The sequence below is a fragment of the Danio aesculapii genome, chromosome 21 (assembly GCF_903798145.1).
Source record: "Danio aesculapii chromosome 21, fDanAes4.1, whole genome shotgun sequence".
Classification (NCBI taxonomy): domain Eukaryota; kingdom Metazoa; phylum Chordata; class Actinopteri; order Cypriniformes; family Danionidae; genus Danio; species Danio aesculapii.
In genome coordinates this window covers 23,716,854-23,736,007 of record NC_079455.1, presented here as the reverse complement: position 1 = coordinate 23,736,007, position 19,154 = coordinate 23,716,854, and the positions used below count along the sequence as shown (strand labels likewise).

General features: G+C 38.2%; 1 protein-coding gene across 4 annotated transcripts in view; it reads left to right on the top strand.

Moving 5' to 3' along the window:
• Nucleotides 1–6,040: 6,040 nt before the first annotated feature.
• Nucleotides 6,041–19,154, top strand: part of gria4b (glutamate receptor, ionotropic, AMPA 4b) — a 160,634-nt gene continuing 147,520 nt past the window's right edge. The window contains exons 1-2 of one of the 4 annotated variants that reach the window (XM_056445799.1): nucleotides 6,041–6,312; nucleotides 8,714–8,872. In XM_056445799.1, coding sequence (XP_056301774.1) covers nucleotides 6,225–6,312; nucleotides 8,714–8,872 — 247 coding nt within the window. In that variant the 5' untranslated portion in view covers nucleotides 6,041–6,224. The remainder of the gene's footprint in view (nucleotides 6,313–8,713; nucleotides 8,873–19,154) is intronic. The other 3 variants (XM_056445798.1, XM_056445797.1, XM_056445796.1) reach the window with 3 other exon arrangements.

The window sequence follows — 19,154 nt, the reverse complement described above, 5'->3', positions numbered from 1 at the left end:
AAGGTGAGTAAACCCCTCTACTTCGGCTTAGACCCTGATGTATCAGAGGTTGCCACAGTGGAATGAACCATTTCATACTTCAAATATCCATAGTAGTGGTCAATATTTTATTTAACCAAAAATATATTGGCAGGCTCAGTGGTTAGCACTGTCGCCGCACAGCAAGATTGTTGCTGGTTTGAGCCCCAGCTGGGTCAGTTGGCGCTTCTGTGTGGAGTTTGTATGTTCTCTCCGTGTTGGCGTAAGTTTCCTCCGGTGGCTCCGGTGTCCACCACAGTCGAAACACATGCAACATAGGTGAATTGAATAAGTTGGTTGTAGTGTATGTGTGTAAATGTGAGAGTGTATGGGTGTTTTCCAGTAATGGGTTGCAACTGGAAGGGCATCCGCTGCGTAAAACATATGCTAGATAAGTTGGTGGTTCATTCCGCTGTGGCGATGAATAAAGGGACTAAGCCGAGTGAAATTGAATGAATGAATATATTGGCAAAAACTATTTCTCATTGGCAGTTGTTGGAAAAATATTACCAATGAGCCTCTGTGCCGCCCGTTTAACCCATTACCTTATTAAATTAGTAAGTAAATGAACAGTGTTCTAAAAAATTAAGCCAAAAAAGTTAGAAGTTACAACAAGCTTGCTCACTTTTTAACTAAAGTCAACTTGTTGGTTTTAAATAAATGCTTTAGTCACTTTAACCAAAACAACTCATCGCTTTTTAAAAAGTGATCATTCTTTTATTGCTTTTTAGTAAGTGATCCTCCAAAAACATTTGAGAAAATAAGAAAAACCTAGTGGTTTGGAAGATAGTATTAAAAATTAAAATAATAAATTACAATGCCTGAAAAGTACAGATTGAAAATTACAAATGCCTGTTTGAAATATCTGACAAGAGTTTTTGCACAACAGTATGATTATACATACAGTACATAATTTATAAAATGCAGCATTCAGCTGATTGTCAAAGCTGTAAACAAGATGGCTTTCTTGCTCCACTAAGGGAGTTTGCCCTTATAAAAGACATTAATGAATTCAACACACACAGCTCCCGGAAGTTATGATGAATTGATCCAATCAGATGTTTCCAATTTTGTGTATCATGTTCATGTGACTGAGACTATAGATTTTCGAGGATCAAATGACCAGTATTTGCACCATTACTTAATGCCCCAAAATGTAAGATTTCGTCATCTCCTCTTCTTCTTTTTTTTGGCTTAGCATGCTGCAATACTTGCTGTTGAAGGAGGAACTTATAGAAAAGAGTATGCTTATTAAACGGAAGAGAATTTTCCCTTCTGATGTTCCTTTATTTGCAATGCAAGAACAAGACTGAACATATCGATTCCCAAGCCACATTATTTTTAATGTGCTCTGCTTTAGGTAGATTGCACTGGTCATTATGGAAATGAGCTCCTGCATCTGTATTCTAGAATTTGCACATTGTCTGTAGATCACCTACAGAAATTTCCACTCCTATCAACACTTTTATGGGACTGCAGTCTCCCATTATTGTGCCCTGTTTCAATGCGAAAGGTTCTAAAATGAACCAGACCTCTCAGTCCAAAAAAGCCAATGCGATGCCAGTTAGTCAACAAACTGAGGAGTCTAATATGAACCTTCAGCAGTCTCTGTGATGTTGCATTGACCCAATCTCACGACCCAGTCGAGCCAATTTAATTTTGTACTTCAGCCAAACAGGCGATGCAATTGACTTCTTGAGAGTTGCTGAGATACCAGCATCTGGGTATATGAAAAAGGCAGAGAGACTAATGATTTTGGACACCTCATTTACCACCAGTCTGATAAAAAAGAAGAAATGTTGTCCACGATCTTTAACTGCAAACAAGTATGATAAGACCTATCATGGGAAAAATATTAGGATGACCTGCAGGGATGTTGTGATGGGAACATGCATCAATTATCGCAGGCTTTATGCTAAATTTAAACCATCAAACATAAAACGGAGATACAAAAATTTTATATCATTGCTTTGGATTTGCAAATAAATGAAGCAAAATTGTACGATATAAAAATATGCCAATTTGCTGTGACATATTTTTTAAAATCACCATGAAATCAGTTCCTTTTTCAAATGAAGTATTGCAATATTTATTAGAAATGATTTATCAGTGCACATTTATTATTTATTTATTGTTAATTCATGTGATCTAATAATTTTTTCTCAAAATATTTTCCCTTTACTCTTGCAACAGCATCTTCTGATTAGGTGTTCTTTGGTGCTGTTACGTCTGTGATAGGAAATTATGCAATGGAGATCCAAAGGGATCTTGCGGAGGACCTGGAGCGTGAAGCTGCAGAGGACCTGGAGCATGAAGCTGCAGAGGACCTGGAGTGTGGAGCTGCAGAGGGCCTGGAACGTGGAGCTGCAGAGGGCCTGAAGCATGGAGCTGCAGAGGGCCTGGAGCATGGAGCTGAAGTAGGTCTGGGGGCTCTGGTTTAGCAGACACTGGTGGGTCAGACAACCCCAGTGGGTCAGGAGGGTATGGTTCAGAAGGCACTGGAATGTAGTCAACCTCAGTGAGTCAGGAGGCTTTGGTTCAGCAGGCACTGGCGGGTTTTTCAACCTCAGTAGGTCAGGAGGCTCAGGGTCAGGAGACACTGGCAGTTCATCAAACCCCAGTGGGTCAGGAGGCTCAGGTTCAGGAGCCACTGGTGGTTCAAACAACCCCAGTGGGTCAGGAGGCTTAGGTTCAGGAGACACTGGGAGTTCATCAAACCCCAGTGGGTCAGGAGGCTCAGGTTCAGGAGGTACTGGTGGTCCAAACAACCCCAGTGGGTCAGGAGGCTTAGGCTCAGGAGACACTGGCACTTCAGACAACCCCAGTGGCTTAGGTTCAGGAGGCACTGGCAGTTCAAACAATCTCAGTGGGTCAGGATCGAGGCTTAGGGTCAGGAGACACTGGCAGTTTAGACAACCCCAGTGGGTCAAGAGGCTGTGGTTCAGGGGACGCTGGCAGTTCAGATAACCCCAGTGGATCAGGAGGCTCAGGTTCAAGAGGCACTGGTGGTTCAAACAACTCCAGTAGGTCAGGAAGCTTAGGGTCAGGAGACACTGGCAGTGTGGGTGACCCCAGTGGGTCAAAAGGTTTTGGTTCAGGAGGTGGTTCAGACAACCCTGGTGGGTATTGAAGCCTAGGGTTAGAAGACATTGTGAGGTCACATGGCTCTGGCGGCACTGGGAAGTCGCACGGCTTTGGCAGTAATGGGAAGTCGCACAGCTCTGGCAGCAAAGGGAAGTCTTATGGCACAAAAAAATATATTTCTAAAGGTGCTGTTGACTTGACATTTCACTGGTTGTTGGTTACAACCAAAGAAATTCATATATGCAAAAAAAAAACAAAAAAACAATTCTAATTAATTTACAAATTAGGTTATGTGTAATAAAATGAAATGACACAGGGAAAAAGTATTGAACACATGAAGAAAGGGAAGTGTAGAAAGGCAGCGAAAGCCCAGACAGCAGTTGAAATCTCTCATTAATTATTCAGAAATCCTCTGCCCTTTGTCATTATAAGTTTATATTAGCTTCTTCAGTCCAACATCTTCATTAGCAGGATGATGAAGATAAAACCAGGGTGGACATTTCAGCAAGACAATGATCTAAAATACAGCCAAGGAAACTCTCAAATGGTCTCAAATAAAGAAAATCACAGCTATCCCCTGACTTGAATCCAATAGAAAATACGAAATAAGGATCAGATTTGATAGATGACACCAACAGAACCATCAAAAAAATTGTTTATTTATTTATGTATTTTATTTTTCTGTTTAAATTGTTTGACTCTTTTTTTTTTTTTTTTTTTTTACCAAAATCTGGTTAAATGCCATGTCAACAGCTCCTTTGAAAATATTATTCCCAGGAAAAAACATGAAGTGTTTAATACTTATTTCCCCGACTGTAATTCAGCTCTTTCAGCACCACAGCAGATTGACACAAAACAGTACAGTTTGGTCACAAAAATGGTGGCCGCACTACTACAGGTATGTGTCATCACACAGAACTGATGGATATATTACACCAGATAGGAAACAACTATCACGTTTTAGGTTTCATGACAACTAAAAAACAGTTTATGTATCATTTTTAAAGTTTAAAGGAATGCACTTGTCTGTTAAAAACATGCCTTTTTCTGTTCTCCAACTAGTGAAGTCAGATTTTTCTCTATAATTGCTCATTAATTGTTGTGCAATGTTAAAGTATATGTGCAGTCAATATTAGAACACAGCATCTGTTTTAAAGCATTACATCTTTTCAAAACTGTAAATAAGGACCCTTCTTGTGGTGAAAACAGAGATTGAGCAAGCTCTTGCACAGGCTCTGTTTTGAATTTGAATGGAGCTGAGCAGATTTAGGACCTTGGACAGAGACACTGTCGACAGACTCTACAGAACGTCTGTTCACGCACAGTGAATGCCATGGTTGGTTAAAGCTGCCTAATTGATTTGGCCATTCAAATATCTGAGGGAGGACAAACAGCTGCAAGTGACATTTAAAAGTCACTTTTGCAAGTATTTACTCATTTGAAACAACCATAGAGGGTACTGAAGAGAGTCTCTCAACTAAAGAAACTTCTAATGTACCTCTTTTACAAATTGTTCAGTAGTTAACTAAATTCACCAGTTTAAAAAAAATAAAGCTTCATATTTGCTTTTATTGTTTTGTAATAGTTCTTCAGATGAATGTCCTGGCTGGGTTTGTAAAGCAAGGGGTTTCAATCTTTTAGATGGCACAGATTTCCAAATGATCAATCTCTGCAGTTTGAAAACCACTCTAAAGCACCAGCTTGGGGCTTGGAATTTAAGTAGTTTTTTAGTTCACCTTTTGGATTAATTGGAAGATTATTTTAAAGAAAAGTCACTTTTTTTTGCAACAGCTCAATCAATACATTTGTACTAAGTCAAATATCACTAACCCACTGCTCATTTCTCACAGCGTTCCTTGAAATTTAAAACTAGAAGTTTTACCGAAGCAGTAAGGGCGATGTGGAAAAGGAGGAAATTGAGATTGCGATGAACAGCATGATTTATGGGGCTGAATAGAATAGGGAGTTAAAGACCAGAAAATTGAAACTCAGCGGTCATTCATTAAATGTCAACAAAATGTGCTAAATGACGTTAGTCTCTTTCAAGGACCAAAATCTGCCATTTGGGCTTTCTGCCCTGTGACATTTTGTTTCAGTGTCTTAAAGGTAAGTATTTTCAGGCCCCCAAAACATAGTTGTGTAAATGTACTTACATTTAAAGGTATAGTTCGTCCAAAACAGAAAATCCTGTCATTTACTCATTATTCAATTGTGAAAAACATGTTTCAGTTTCGTCGTCGTTGTTGTTGTTGTTGTTGTTGTTGAACACAAGTTATTTTGAAAAATGTTGGAAACCTTTAACTATTGACTTCCAGGTTTTTTTTTTTTTTGACTAAATGTTTTTTTTTTTTGGGGGGGGGGGGGGGGGGGTAAACTATCTCTTTAACAATCATAAGAATAAAAAATAAATAAATAAAGAGCTAAAGTAACTTATTCTCAAACTGTCTTTTGTTAAATCATATTTCACAAAGCTATTTTTGCTTACCTTTGGAGTATTGCAGTTTTTACACCAAATATCAGAACTAGCCTATACACCCAGTGTTAATTGCCTTAACTGATGGCAATTCTCCATGCTAATTTTATTAGTTTGTTGGTTTGTGAATTTCAGTGGAGATAAAACCACATAATAAACTGCTCATTACACCGCAGACACATCATTTCTCTGTAAGCTACTAGTGCCTGGAGCACTAAATTGCTATTCCAACTAGTCCAACTTCGCCTTGTTTCACTGGGTCAGACCAATAAAGGGTGATCGCGCTGTAATTCAGCTTTCTGTCGGCTGTAGAAGAAGCGTGCCGTCTTGGAATACGGCACTGAATCATACCGAAGACACAAATCCCGAAGAGAACGAGTGTGTGTGTGTGTGTGTGTGTATGTGATGCTGGTGAGAAGGCGCATGTGTGATGAGTGTGTGTATGTGAATGTAGACACTGCCCACCGCTGTCGCTCCCCCCATCTTGCATGTGGACCGTCTAATACCGCCGGACGGAGTCGCACCAGGGTTCGTGCCACTGCAGGGGGAACAAAACTGGCAAAAATGGATTTCTAACAACGTTTCTCTTTTATGTCCTTTACCCAACCGACGTCATCCTCAATGTCTCTCACAAATTTGAACTAACAAAATGAGGATTTCTTGTAATCAGCTTTTATTGCTATTCTCTTGCGTTTGGGGACTCACTATGGGTGCTTTTCCGAGCAGCGTTCAAATCGGTAAGTACGGCGATGCTCCTCAAAGATGTCAAGTGCCTTTAACAGTGTCAAATGAATGACAAAAATTAGACCGTCTGCATTGGGGGTCAACTGCGAATGTCAGTGCGCAAATAATGCGGCTGGAAGTAGGTTTTGTTGTATGGCAGCATGGGGTAATTTTACTGAGAAATAGTTTGTCGGGTACTTTTCGTTTGTTTGTTTTTAGCTGTCATCCATATCAGTGTGCCACGTTTTGGTTATGGCACCACAGCACTGCAGTGTGCTCTCCGTGGCTCTAACGGGACGTTGTTGTACTGAAGATGGATCATTCGGCACAAACGCAATGAAAGTTTATTTAAATTTGAACGAATGTTTAGTAAAATCCGAACAATGCGGATTAATAATCACACAGCGACTTCAGTGTCAGTTCAGCACCTCGTCAATGGAAAGTGGCTTAATTTATTCCAATACTGCATCAAGCCCTGTGTCATACGCTCTCAGACTCCTGGTGCCTGTGAGATTCCTGATATTTAGGCTAATATTTCAGGGAGAATGTAATGTTGTCAAAGGAATGTAATATTTTAATATCACTATAAAACAAAAATATATATTTTTACAACAAGCAAATTATGTTTATAGTGAAAATAAAACAAAACTGGGAGATAGGCTATAAGGTGGTGTGAAATTTAATATTGTTTTTTTCAGGCAAGAGAGATGTTTTTCTTTTATCTTTTACTTTTTTAGGCTTTATCACTTATCAAACTAAGGCAATTAGGTTAATATTGGGCAAACTGGATAGAAAATATTTAGTTCCAAAAGTAGCCAAAGTGTGGAGCTTTGCGTGTCACCAAGCAACACGCAGACTGGAGTGCAATTGCCTATTAGTGGGGCAGATTTCCGTGCTCGAAGCGTTCTGTAATCACTCCAATCCAGATGCACTCCGGGCTTTCCATGTCACGGTTCACGCCCATTATGCTGAAAGAAGTAAAAACAAAAATAAATAAATAATTAAATAACAATAAATAAATAAAATATCTCTTCATTTTCTAACAGGGGCATTATCCCATTAATTTTACAGACATTCCCATTAACTCTAAAACACAGCTCAGTGAAGTGCAAAATTACCAGTTAAATGATTATATGGAAAATTCATTTATATACAGAATACTGTCCTCTCTTTTTATGGATTCAGAAACGTATAGCCTATTTGCAGATATAAAGAAATCCTTCCTCTACCTATTACCAACTATTCTACCAATCTGAAACGTTTCATGTAAATGTGATACAAATTACATCCCATTTAATATGCTTCAATCCATTACTGTTCTCATGAAAAGATTATTGCTTGGGTTAAACCTAATATTGCACTTAAAAGTCCATTAACACCCCATGTGGGTATTACGCATGCGCACGACTGAGCGTATATGTAGTCTTGCGTGTGGCTTGCGCTCAACACAAGCAAACAACACGGAAATACGCGTTCCTAACATCTAAGATTTCCTAACATCTCTCAACATAAAGCATAACCGTTAAAGGCAAGTTACGGCCTGGGAAACACCTCTCAATTTACAACACTTACATCTGCCAAAGCACCTGCCACATCAACCTGCGTTTATGAGCCTCTGGAATCATTTAATGTAAAGTACTCTCTTGCTTTGGATAACTCAGGTCGTGTGATTGGCCGTCAACAGCTTGATCCTCGTGGTTTCTTGCCACAGATTATATTAAAATGTTTTTTTGGCTATAAAATGCGTTTGTTGGTTTAAAGTGACGTCACTTAACAGAGTCTCTCCATGCGCGACGCACAGACGCCAATCAATAATGAAACGTCAGATATTTACATTATCGATTAGCATTTGAAGGGCTATATTTAGAATACTTTTAAGTAGATCGACATGCATTTTATTGGTGAGTAAAATATGGATTTTCACAGAGAATTCAAACTTTTTGTCGACCCAAAACATTTACCTACACAGTAGCAGAATATCTTTACAGTGTTTAACTCTAGAAAGCATATTCATGGACTGTTAAATATGCATTTTCACTGTATATGGTAAGGTTGACCTACTGTAAAGGTTGCTTGACTATTTTTTTTTTTACGTTTCATTTAAAATATCACACATTTGTGTAGTGCATAATATGTTGTAATATTCCAGAGAGATGTCACATATGCGCATAATGGGGTTATTCGCCTGTGAACGCTCAGAGTATGCACTTGACTCATCTCATCATCTGGCCTGTTATTTGAATTTCAATATCCTTGAACCATGTGTACTTTTGTACCCGTACATCTCCTTATTCAGATAGCCAGTTTCCCATTTGACATATTTGGTGCAATGTGTTATTTTTCTGTCTTTCATTCACATCTCCCCCTCTCTTGTTTCTCTTTCTTTCTTGCTACGACTCTACATCTTTCCTGCAGGCGGCCTGTTCATCAGGAACACAGATCAGGAGTACACGGCCTTTCGGTTGGCCATTTTTCTTCACAACACAAGCCCTAATGCATCCGAAGCTCCTTTTAACTTGGTACCCCATGTGGACAACATTGAGACTGCCAATAGCTTTGCCGTGACCAATGCATGTGAGTTCAATTTGAAGCTGTTTACATTAATGCTGTTTAATGCCACGGCAATGAAGAATGAGAGGATAGCAGATAGTATTGCTTTTTGTTTATGGATTTAGAGTTGATCAGAATCATTATTGGATCTCTTATTATGAACATATTCACATTACATTAAGAAGAGTAAACAATCTGAAGCATAAAACAGAAGTTCTGATCTTGTTTTAATTGCTGTTGTGACAAATATTGTGTCATACGTGGTTAAATCACTATTCTTTTTGACTTCACAGTGACGTGAAGCTAACAGAAAATATATATTATACCTGCTTTGTGAACTGAACTGTAGCCGTAGTTAGGAGAATGCCTGGCCCCTGTCCAATCAGCACTGGTGTCTCTTTGTGAAATCTGTCCTCCGGCTCTCAACTGGCACAAATACAGGCTAAGTGCATGTAGTGCACCAAGTGTACGATATATTCGAGTGAGCGCCCTTCCCCCAATGCCCTAAGCTGGGGTTTCTCACTGTGTCTTCATGTGTGTGAATGTTTGAATGTATTTGTGTGCAATCTGTTGACATATGTGCTGGCATTGCAGAAATTTGTGTCTGTGTTTGTATTTGAATTTTGTGGTAATACAGTCTATGTCTGCCATGGTTTGTTTATGAACCCCTTCTGTGTAGTCTCATGTTGAGGGATTGTGGGCCAGAATGAAGTCGGGTTCATATGTTGATGTCACTCTGAGAGTGCGCCATACTTTGCTAACATTTTTTTTTTGCCATTTCCCGTCATGCTCAGTGGATTTTGACATAAGTTCAGAGGGTAATAGTGCAGATCAGCCGTGGTTGTGCCTGGACTGGTTCTTCCTGCTTGTGCTCAATTCACTTGCTATTTCTGTCACGTAATGTTCAATACTGAGTTCTAACCACTGAATACAGTGTTCCTTATTTTCTTGTTATCTGCTGTGCTGTGATATGAAGTGATAGGAGGAGCTGTGCTTCCCAGGCAGCTGTGCTTTGTGGAAAGCAAGTTAGAAAAATGCAGCACAAGAAATGTATTTTTTTTTAACTTTCTGCAGAGACAGCACCATAAACCCAATCCAATCAAACTGGGAGGATTTTGAATTTCCCGTTAGGTTTAATGCTCTGTATTGTACAGTACAACTGATTGAAGCAGGTACACACACTAAAATTGCTTTCAATCTTATGTGGCGGGCTCAGGACTATAAAACGTTTGTCCAATCATTGCATTTGGACCAAAGGTGGGATATTATACTCTTAAAGCTAGTGCTATTGCTAGCATTTCTGAAATTGTCTAGCTTTAAATGGTCTCTAGATAGAATGAGCCTTCTCATAATATTCCCTGCAGAGAACAACAATACCAATGGAAGAAAATGTTTTGCAATATGACATTCTAGCAGAATGGATTTATGAAGTACAATTGACTTTTTTTGGGGCAGCATGGTGGCTCAATTGTTAGCACTGTCACCTCACAGCTAGAAGGTCGCTGGTTCGAGTCGCGGCTAGTTCAGTTGGCAAATCTGTGTGGAGTTTTCATGTTCTCCGTATGTTTGTGTGGGTTTCCTCCTGGCGCTTCAGTTTCTCCCACAGTTCAAAGATATTATTTAAACTAGCCATAATGTATAAGTGTGTGTGTGTGTGTGCATGTGAGAGTGTATGGGTGTTTTCCAGTACTGAGTTGCGGCTGGAAGGGCATCCACTGCATAAAACATAGGCTGGAATAGTTGGCGGTTCGTTCGTTACAAATAAGGGACTAAGCCAAAGGAAAATAAATGAATTTACTTTTTTTAAATAAAAAAACCCTTTTATACATTTTCAACTTTTATTTTTGAACCTCAAATAGCATAAACAAATTTAATAAGAACAAACATGGACAATTTTGGCACTGATAACAACAGTTTTATTGTAATAATTTTTATTTTTAAATCCTAAATGCAGAAACGATGGAAAATTTAATTTATTTTCCTGGAATCATTTACAAATTGCATACAAATAATATTTTATTACCTCTTCTAAATCATGCATCTGCTGTACTCAAAATGCTGCATCATCTAAGCCAATCAAAACCTTTATGGCCTGCACACATGTAATATGGGCCAGCCAAAGGAAATAATCCATTATTCATTCATTTTCTTTCCTTTATTAATCTGGGGTCACCACAGTGGAATGAACCACCAATTTTTCCAGCATATGTTTTGCAGTGGATGCCCTTCCAGCCTATGACTCTTAGACTCTTGCATTCACACACTTAAACTACAGCCAATTTAGCTTATTCGGTTCACCTGTACCGAATGTCTATGAACTTGTGGGGGAAACCGGAGCACCCGCAGGAAACCCACTTAAACACGGGTAGAACATGGAAACTCCACACAGAATGTCAACCGACCCAGCCGGGGCTTGAAGCAGCAACCTTCTTGCTGTGAGGCGATCGTGTTACCCACTGCACCACCGTGACGCCCCATAAAAAAAATAAGCATTCGTTTGGTGATACCAGTATGACCACCAATATATCATGCATCTCTATTTTTTATTTAGTTTTATTGGCCGATGGAAAATTATTTACATTTTGTTAAATTAGTGTCTAATTGACTAAACTAGTTTGCCCTTAAAATGCCAACCACCAGGAAAATCACAGGTCATAAAAAATTGTACAAATGTATACATTTATACAGTATGAAATAGCTACTAAACCACCAAAACAGATCTCCAGAATGTACAGTCACACCAATATTCACCCATCAAAATGATAGTTCAACATAAAATGAAAATTTTATCATTATTCACTCACCCTCCACTGTTGAACACATAAGAAAATATTTTGAAGCAGCCCTTGACTTCCATATTATGTTTTGTTCATATTATGGATGCTAGGCATGGGCTGATATACAATTCTGACAGCTTGATAACCTTGGATAAAAATATCATGGTTCCATGGTATTGTGATTACGGTTCTAAAATAAGTTCTTTTTAAATATCTGGGTAAAAAAAAATGTCCTCTTTGAACACAACATATTTTATTTTAGGAAATATTTATAATATTTTGGAACTGTCAGGTTAAATCATTCAAATGAATCAACAAGATCTTCGTCTTCATTAGGTTCCAAAACACTGATTTTGTTACAATTTAAAACAGCATTTTTGGATACCTTTTTTAGCTGGAGATACTGTTAAACTAAAATAAACTTACATAAATACCCTACATATCCATTAGGAATGGTATAACAGAAAATTTGGGTGGTTTTAAAACCTTGAATTTTCCAAACCGCTGTATACCTTGAAAACGGTTATTATTCTTTGCCTAATGGATGCTAATAGTTTTTTTCCCCAGCATTCTTTAGAATATATTGTTTAATGTTCAACAGCAGAAAGAAATTCATAGAAGTTTAGAACCGCTTGAGTGTGAGTAAACAATGAGGGCAATTTTCACTTTTGGGTAACCTATCCTTTTAAGTAATTGCATGCAGCATTTGTTTTCCTACATGTGCATTGTCAGGCATGCCATTCTCCCCATCAGCACCACACGCATTCTTGCACTTCTCTCAAATTGCTGTGTTCTCTGAGACCTGTCCTGAAGATAGAGACGGTCAGTAATAACAAATTTGCCTGAAATGTATATAGCCCGATTAACCTTCTCAACAGACTGAATGCGCATGCGGTCGTTGTGGTGATTTGAGCCAGCCTGATAATTTCCTGTCCTATTACTGCGTGTATGAACAATCGGTTTCAGTTAAACAGATTAATCGCCCGGTCCGTCACTCGCCATTTTGAGCGTGGCGTAAATCACTGCAGAGCAGCGGCAGCTCAGCTTGTGCAGAAGTCAGACTACCAGCGTCTCACATCCTCAGCATCTCCAGCTCTCCTCCGTGCCTGTCTGCAGCTCTGTTTGCAGTGTGTTGCACATGATGGCTTTTATTCCTCGCTGGGGAGCCATCGCTGCTATGGGAGGATGAGTAGAGGACAGATTATTCGCTTCCAATGATCTTTCTGCCTTCAGCCGCCTGCTTCCTTCCCTCCATCCTCTCAGTTCTGCAGTGTTATTTTACACAGTCGGTTGGTAAATTAAGCGGGGAATGACAAATGCGTGTTTCTGAGGAGGGTGAGGGGCAATTTTGCATAGTAGGGATTTGTGTGACCTCTAGGACAGCCGTGCAAGTGGGCCGGTTTTCAGCTTCCCAGCAGTGGGTATGTCAACTCAGCAGTACAGTGCTGATACAAGCCTCTTTTGCTGTAATTCAGTCATAGAAGAGACAAGTTTGTTTCCTACTATCGTATCAGTGTGCATGATAGCATCTCCACATGGGCATATGCCCCTCTCCACAGAGCCACACTCAGCCTATTTACTAACAGCGCCACATGAGCGAATGCTGCTCATCATATGAGCACAGCAGCTGGATGCTGTATTATTGGGGGTTTGGACTATTTAAAAAGAGGGCAGCAAAGAAAACATTTGTGATGTAAACTTTTGTTCAGATATTTTGGCTTCAGAGGGTCTTACACTAAAATCTCAGATATTTTATCTTTACAGTATACCTCTGGATCAGGGCTTGTTGCAAAATGGTTGCATGTACAATAACAACGACAACAAAAAAGTCTTAGAGATGCTTCTTTTACAGTATATACCAAAGTGATCAGGGAACATCTTGTGACTTTTTTGATGTAGTGATGCACCAAAACTTTGAACATTGATGTTTCGCAAAACAACTGTGAGCAAAATATACATTACATAATATATTGAATATGGACTTTCCATCAAGTGTTTTCAAGAATTATTCAAGGAACATTTGACATGTTGTGCAGTGAAATCAGTACACTGGTTAGTAGAGGTAAGCAATTACATTATCTGTAAATATATCAATTAATTTGGTATATGTATCTTCATTGTAGTCTATGCACATCTCGAGTTTCCGATGTAGTGTCCTAAAATGCACATAAAAGTACAGTAAGTGGTTGGGAAATAATTATAGAGAGTCTAGTAAGTCAGGGAAGTTTCATTTTTAAAGTTTTGTCACTTGTTAGTTAAGTTGTTTACAGCTTGTCCCATTATATACCAGTGCTTCCCACACATAGACTTTAGGCCGCCCAGGTATATTAACGGCTGCCCAAGTATACAGTGCATCAGGAAAGTATTCATATCGCTTCACTGTTTCTTCATTTTTTTATTTTACAGCCTTATTCTAAAATGTATTCAATTCATTTATTTCCTCAAAATTATACAAAAACTTTTTTTTTCACATTGTCATTATGGGGTATTGTGTGTAGAATTTTGAGCAAATAAATGTATTTAATCCATTTTGGAATAACAAAAAATGGCTGTAACAAAAAAAAACATGTGTAAAAAGTGAAGCGCTATGAATACTTTCTGGATGCGCTGTATTTAGTGACATTTTTTTTTCTTACATTTATTAACATCCTTTTATACTTTTTTTATTTGCCCAATAAAACCAATCATCCTCGATAAATGAAGTAGTGGAAAATCTTATCGTTTACCCATTTCATTCTGTGTGGGTGAGACCTGTCAGCACTCCCAGTCTCACGTGCGTTGCAGACCCACAGAGAATTAAAAAATTAGTCCAGCCAGGGATTCTAAATCTCCTAAAATTTCCGGGATTCAACTTTGGCTTTTGCGCAAGACCGAACACAGCCGCACAGACCGAGAGAAAAAGTAAATAATAGATTCTTTAATCTAAATGATTCAGAAAACCTTTACTATATACTCCGATAGAATTAAATAACCGGTCTAAACTGGCTGCAAAATATATGTACACCATTAGTAATGATTAATCAAAGCATTTGCTTTATTTAAATAAATAGTTTTAATCTTGTAATTAAGATATTTTTTAGAAATATTGTCAGTTTTTATTCCTTTTTCTGTCATTTATTTTTCATTTACAGATGTTTTATTTATTTATTTTGATGTTACTATATTACATAGGCTATTTTATATACATATCTAAAATGCTTTGGGAGAGAGAGAAGCAGATTTTACCTGTCAGTGGGTGCACATGGCTCCTGAAAAGCATAAAAGTAAGAGAAATAGTGGATTTCTTTTATTTCAACAGTCTTTTTTTTTTTTTACTTTAACCCATAGAAATAAAACAGTGTAAAACAGTGTCATAATGAATAAAATTATTGTTAAAAATTAAATTATGTTTTGTTTGTCATAAATAGTTAACTATTTATGTGAAATGGTGAAATGGTGTGTTTTAATTCGGCTACCACCGCAAGTATGTTTCAAACCTGTGGGAAGCACTCTTTATAGTTATAAACAAGATGTCATTTAAATGTAAAATTGTAATAAATTCTTCATTTTATACATAAGAATGGAAATATTGTGTATAACTGAGTCAAAGGAAGGAATAAACTGCAGACTACATATGACATGACTGTAATATGACTTATACAATTTTGATTTTAGACACGTGACTCCCTAGTCTGTTTTATTCTTTGCAGATTGGTATTCATATTAACATTGACTGTTGTTAAAATCTGCTTCACCAGCACCACAACCTTCTTCACTCTAGTTTAACAAATTCTGTGAGTTTGAGATGATTTTACCTGTTTTTTGTTTGTTTGTTTTTCCCCCAACCATCAGCTCATGTTTTACTGACCCTTTTGGCAGCCCATGCGTCCTTGCTTTGCCCTTTTTCCAGAGCATGTAATTATTATATTTACAGTACCATTTGGCACCACTAGTGGCTCTGAGACAACAAAATTCAACCTTAACATCCTGTGTACAACCGTTTCATTTATGGTGCTCTTGCACTAGCTCAATGCTCTTAACAGATTCTTAGAAGAAAGCTGTAGAGGAGCTGTAAAACTGCATGGTAACAGTGCGCAAATGAAAGTGTTTTGCGGTGCCTTTGTTCTCCTCCATCTAGTTTTAAAATGTATGAAGCTTTCAATCAGGCCCCCATGAAGACAGCGAGAGTCTCTTTGCTTTGTTTGGTCTGTCAACAGAGAGGATTATGTGCCAAACAGATAGGGCTGTGTCCATGTGTGTGTTTAAAGCCACGACATCCCTCTGTCCCCATCGTTCTCCCAGACGGCTTTCTCTTCCAAGGGGTTTGGCTATCCAAAAAGAAAAGAAAAAATAGGAAGATAACCACACGAGCCAAGTTGTGATGAAAATAGCCAGGGGCTTATGGGGACTGTTTCTCCAGATTGGATCCCTCTGTGAACAGAATCCATATCTCTGTCCCTCTCTCCGTCTCTATCTTTCTGTCTCACGGATCGAGTATTTTAACATGGCAACTCTCAGTCTGTGTTTCCTCCAACTTGCTCATTAATGTGTGGGTCTGATGTTTGCATAAGTCTCACTGTAGTTCCTGAATCAATAGTTGTTTCCTGCAAGCCATCTGCAGTGAAAGTGAAGAGGCGCTGAAAATCTCCAGTGATCTCGAGTTGTTTGACAGAGAGTCATGCTTCCTACTGGCAGCTCCAGCTCTCCTTTTAGTGACAGAACGAAAACTGTATTGACAAAGATTCATCAATAATTGGAAGCTGTGTCAAACTAGGAAAATCTCCTGTTGTTTTTAGTAAGTTTTTGATTATCCAGACATGGGCTGCATGATGAATCGTAATGAAATCGCAATTGTGATTAATCAAAAGCTGCAATTGTCATGTGCTTCTTGTCAGGGAAGCACAGTTGTGCGATCAGTAGTAAATCTAATCTGAAGGCCAGAGGGCACGCTTGCATGGATAATCCAAACACCAATGAAGAAGAAACCTTTTCCTATAGCGATTGATGAATAAACAGAATATTTAACTGCTTGCATTTTAGTTACTTGAATTGCCAGGGTTTGTAATTTAAGGTCCTGATATTTAACTAAGCTGTTTATTTAAGCTGTGAATGTTTCAATTCAAAACACAATTTTATACTTAAATTCAATACTTCATATTCAACTTCCAGATTTCACTTCCAAAATATTCAGTTCTGTTTAAAAAACACAAAGTATAATATTCAAAAGGCAATTTTCAGTTCATTTTATTTCAGTTAAAAAATTTGCTTCAGTGGTTAAAATTCGACATTACATCCGGAAGCTGCAGGAAAAGCAATAGATTGCAGATAACAAATTAGATATATTGCAGATTGCTTTTCACCAGCAGGTGGAGATGGAACAATTTAAGATTTTTAAACCAGTAAATAGTTGAGGAAAAAAGCTAATAACGGCACAAAAGTAGCATTTAATAATAATATCAGTCTTGGACTCTTATAACCCCACCGGTCCGAGCAGGGACGAACATGCGATACCTGAATGGGAGACGCTCTACGAGGAGGCGAAAGATCACTGGATCACCTCCTGAGATCTGAGGTTTACACGATCACCAGCTGGCTCTTATTACATTGGGACAAATATGAATGTCCAAAACATTGTTTACACATGGGCCTACTCCTAATCCTTTTATTAGCCTACTTATATTGTCCAAGACTAGGGATGTCCCGATCCGATATTGATATCGGAAGTAGGTCCAATATTAGTCCAAAAAACTATATCGGATTTGTTAAAAATGTCCATAAGTAATAAGCAGTTGGTTGTGCTCTAAACTCCGTTACAGCTATTCTATCCAGCAGCATCCAGATCCAGCGTGCAGTTTTTGAACTGAAATAAAATGAACTGAAAATTGCCTTTTGAATATTATACTTTGTGTTTTTTAAACAGAACTGAATATTTTGGAGGTAAGATCTGGAAGTTGAATATGAAGTATTGAAATCGTATTTTGAATTGAAATATTCTTATCTTAAATAAACAGCTGTGTTAAATTTCAGCAACATAAAATTACAAACCCTGGCAATTCAAGACACTAAAATGTAAGCAGCTGTTAATTAAGTGTATAATTTTTTTAGGTAATGCTATTCGACAAGCTTTTTATTTCAATACTTTTGGTATTGATTTTGTTCCATACACTTTACAAACACAGAAGTGAGCCAAAGTGCTGTACAGATAATCTACAACGAAATAAGCATAATAGTATATAAAATACAAGATAAAATAAAGCTAAACTACCTAATAAGTCACATAAATTACAATAGCAAGCAATTAAAATCTTGTGTCAAATGCCAACGAAAAATAAAGTTTTAAATTTTGTTCTGATTTAAATGAGAACAAGAAAGAGGTCTTTCTAATGGGCAACAGCAAATCATTCCAAAGTCTAGGACCTACTACAGCGAAAGCACAATCCCCTCTAAGCATCGAGATTTGTGACGTAGTGTTTTCTGACCACATGCCTGGTTTATTCGATATCACCTCTGTTTGCACTAGTGAGGCTTGCGCTACAGTTCCACCCTGTCGCATTATAAATCCTCATCATCCCACAGAAAGATTTATTTCAGACACTCGACTAAATTTATGAAGTGAAAAATTTGAAAAAAATTAAAATTAATTGGGAAGAAATGTCATCAGTAGTTTACTGTAGAAAATACAAGAATTAACTTTTGCTCAAAATAACAAACAATATTCATTAATTCATTCTTTTTTTTTTGGCTTAGTCCCTTTATTAATCAGCGGTCGCAACAGCGGAATGAACCGCCAACTTATCTAGCACATGTTTTACGCAGCGGACGCCCTTCAAGCCGCAACCCAGAACACACTCATTCACACCCATACACGCTCATATACACTCATACACTATGGCCAGTTTAGTTTTTTTTTTTCAATTCACCTACAGTATAGCGCATGTCTTTGGACTGTGGGAGAAACCAAAGCACCCGGAGGAAACCCACGCCAACACGGGGAGAACATGCAAACTCCACACAGAAAAGCTAACTGACCCAGTCGGGCTCGAACAAGGAACCTTCTTGCTGTAAGGTGACATTGCTACGCACTGAGCCACCGTGTAAATGTGAGTAATATTTTCATCAGTAGCCATGTTTTCAATATCACGCCAATGCTAGCATGCTGATGTATGCTAAAGCTAGCTACATTGTCATTTCCAGGGCTTGATCGGGGTTCCTCAGGGCTTCCTCTAAGCCACTGGTCAAGATTGTTTGCCCATGGAATACCTTGGTCTAAAATGGGTTAGCTGGGGCTTTAGAAATAAACAATGGTGGCGTTTACTAGGCTAAAGCTGGACTCAAAGCTAGAGTTTATCAGTCAGGATTCAGTTAGTGACACTGCTCATTTCCAGTGTTTTCATATCAGGATACCAACTAACATATAACATTTAAAACACAAAAGAATTCAAATGATTTCAGCTCTAAACACTCAAATATCAGCAAGTCCACAGAGTCAAAAGTTACATATACTTGGTTAATGTCTATTCATGACATGTTTTCAATCTCCCTATTTTCAT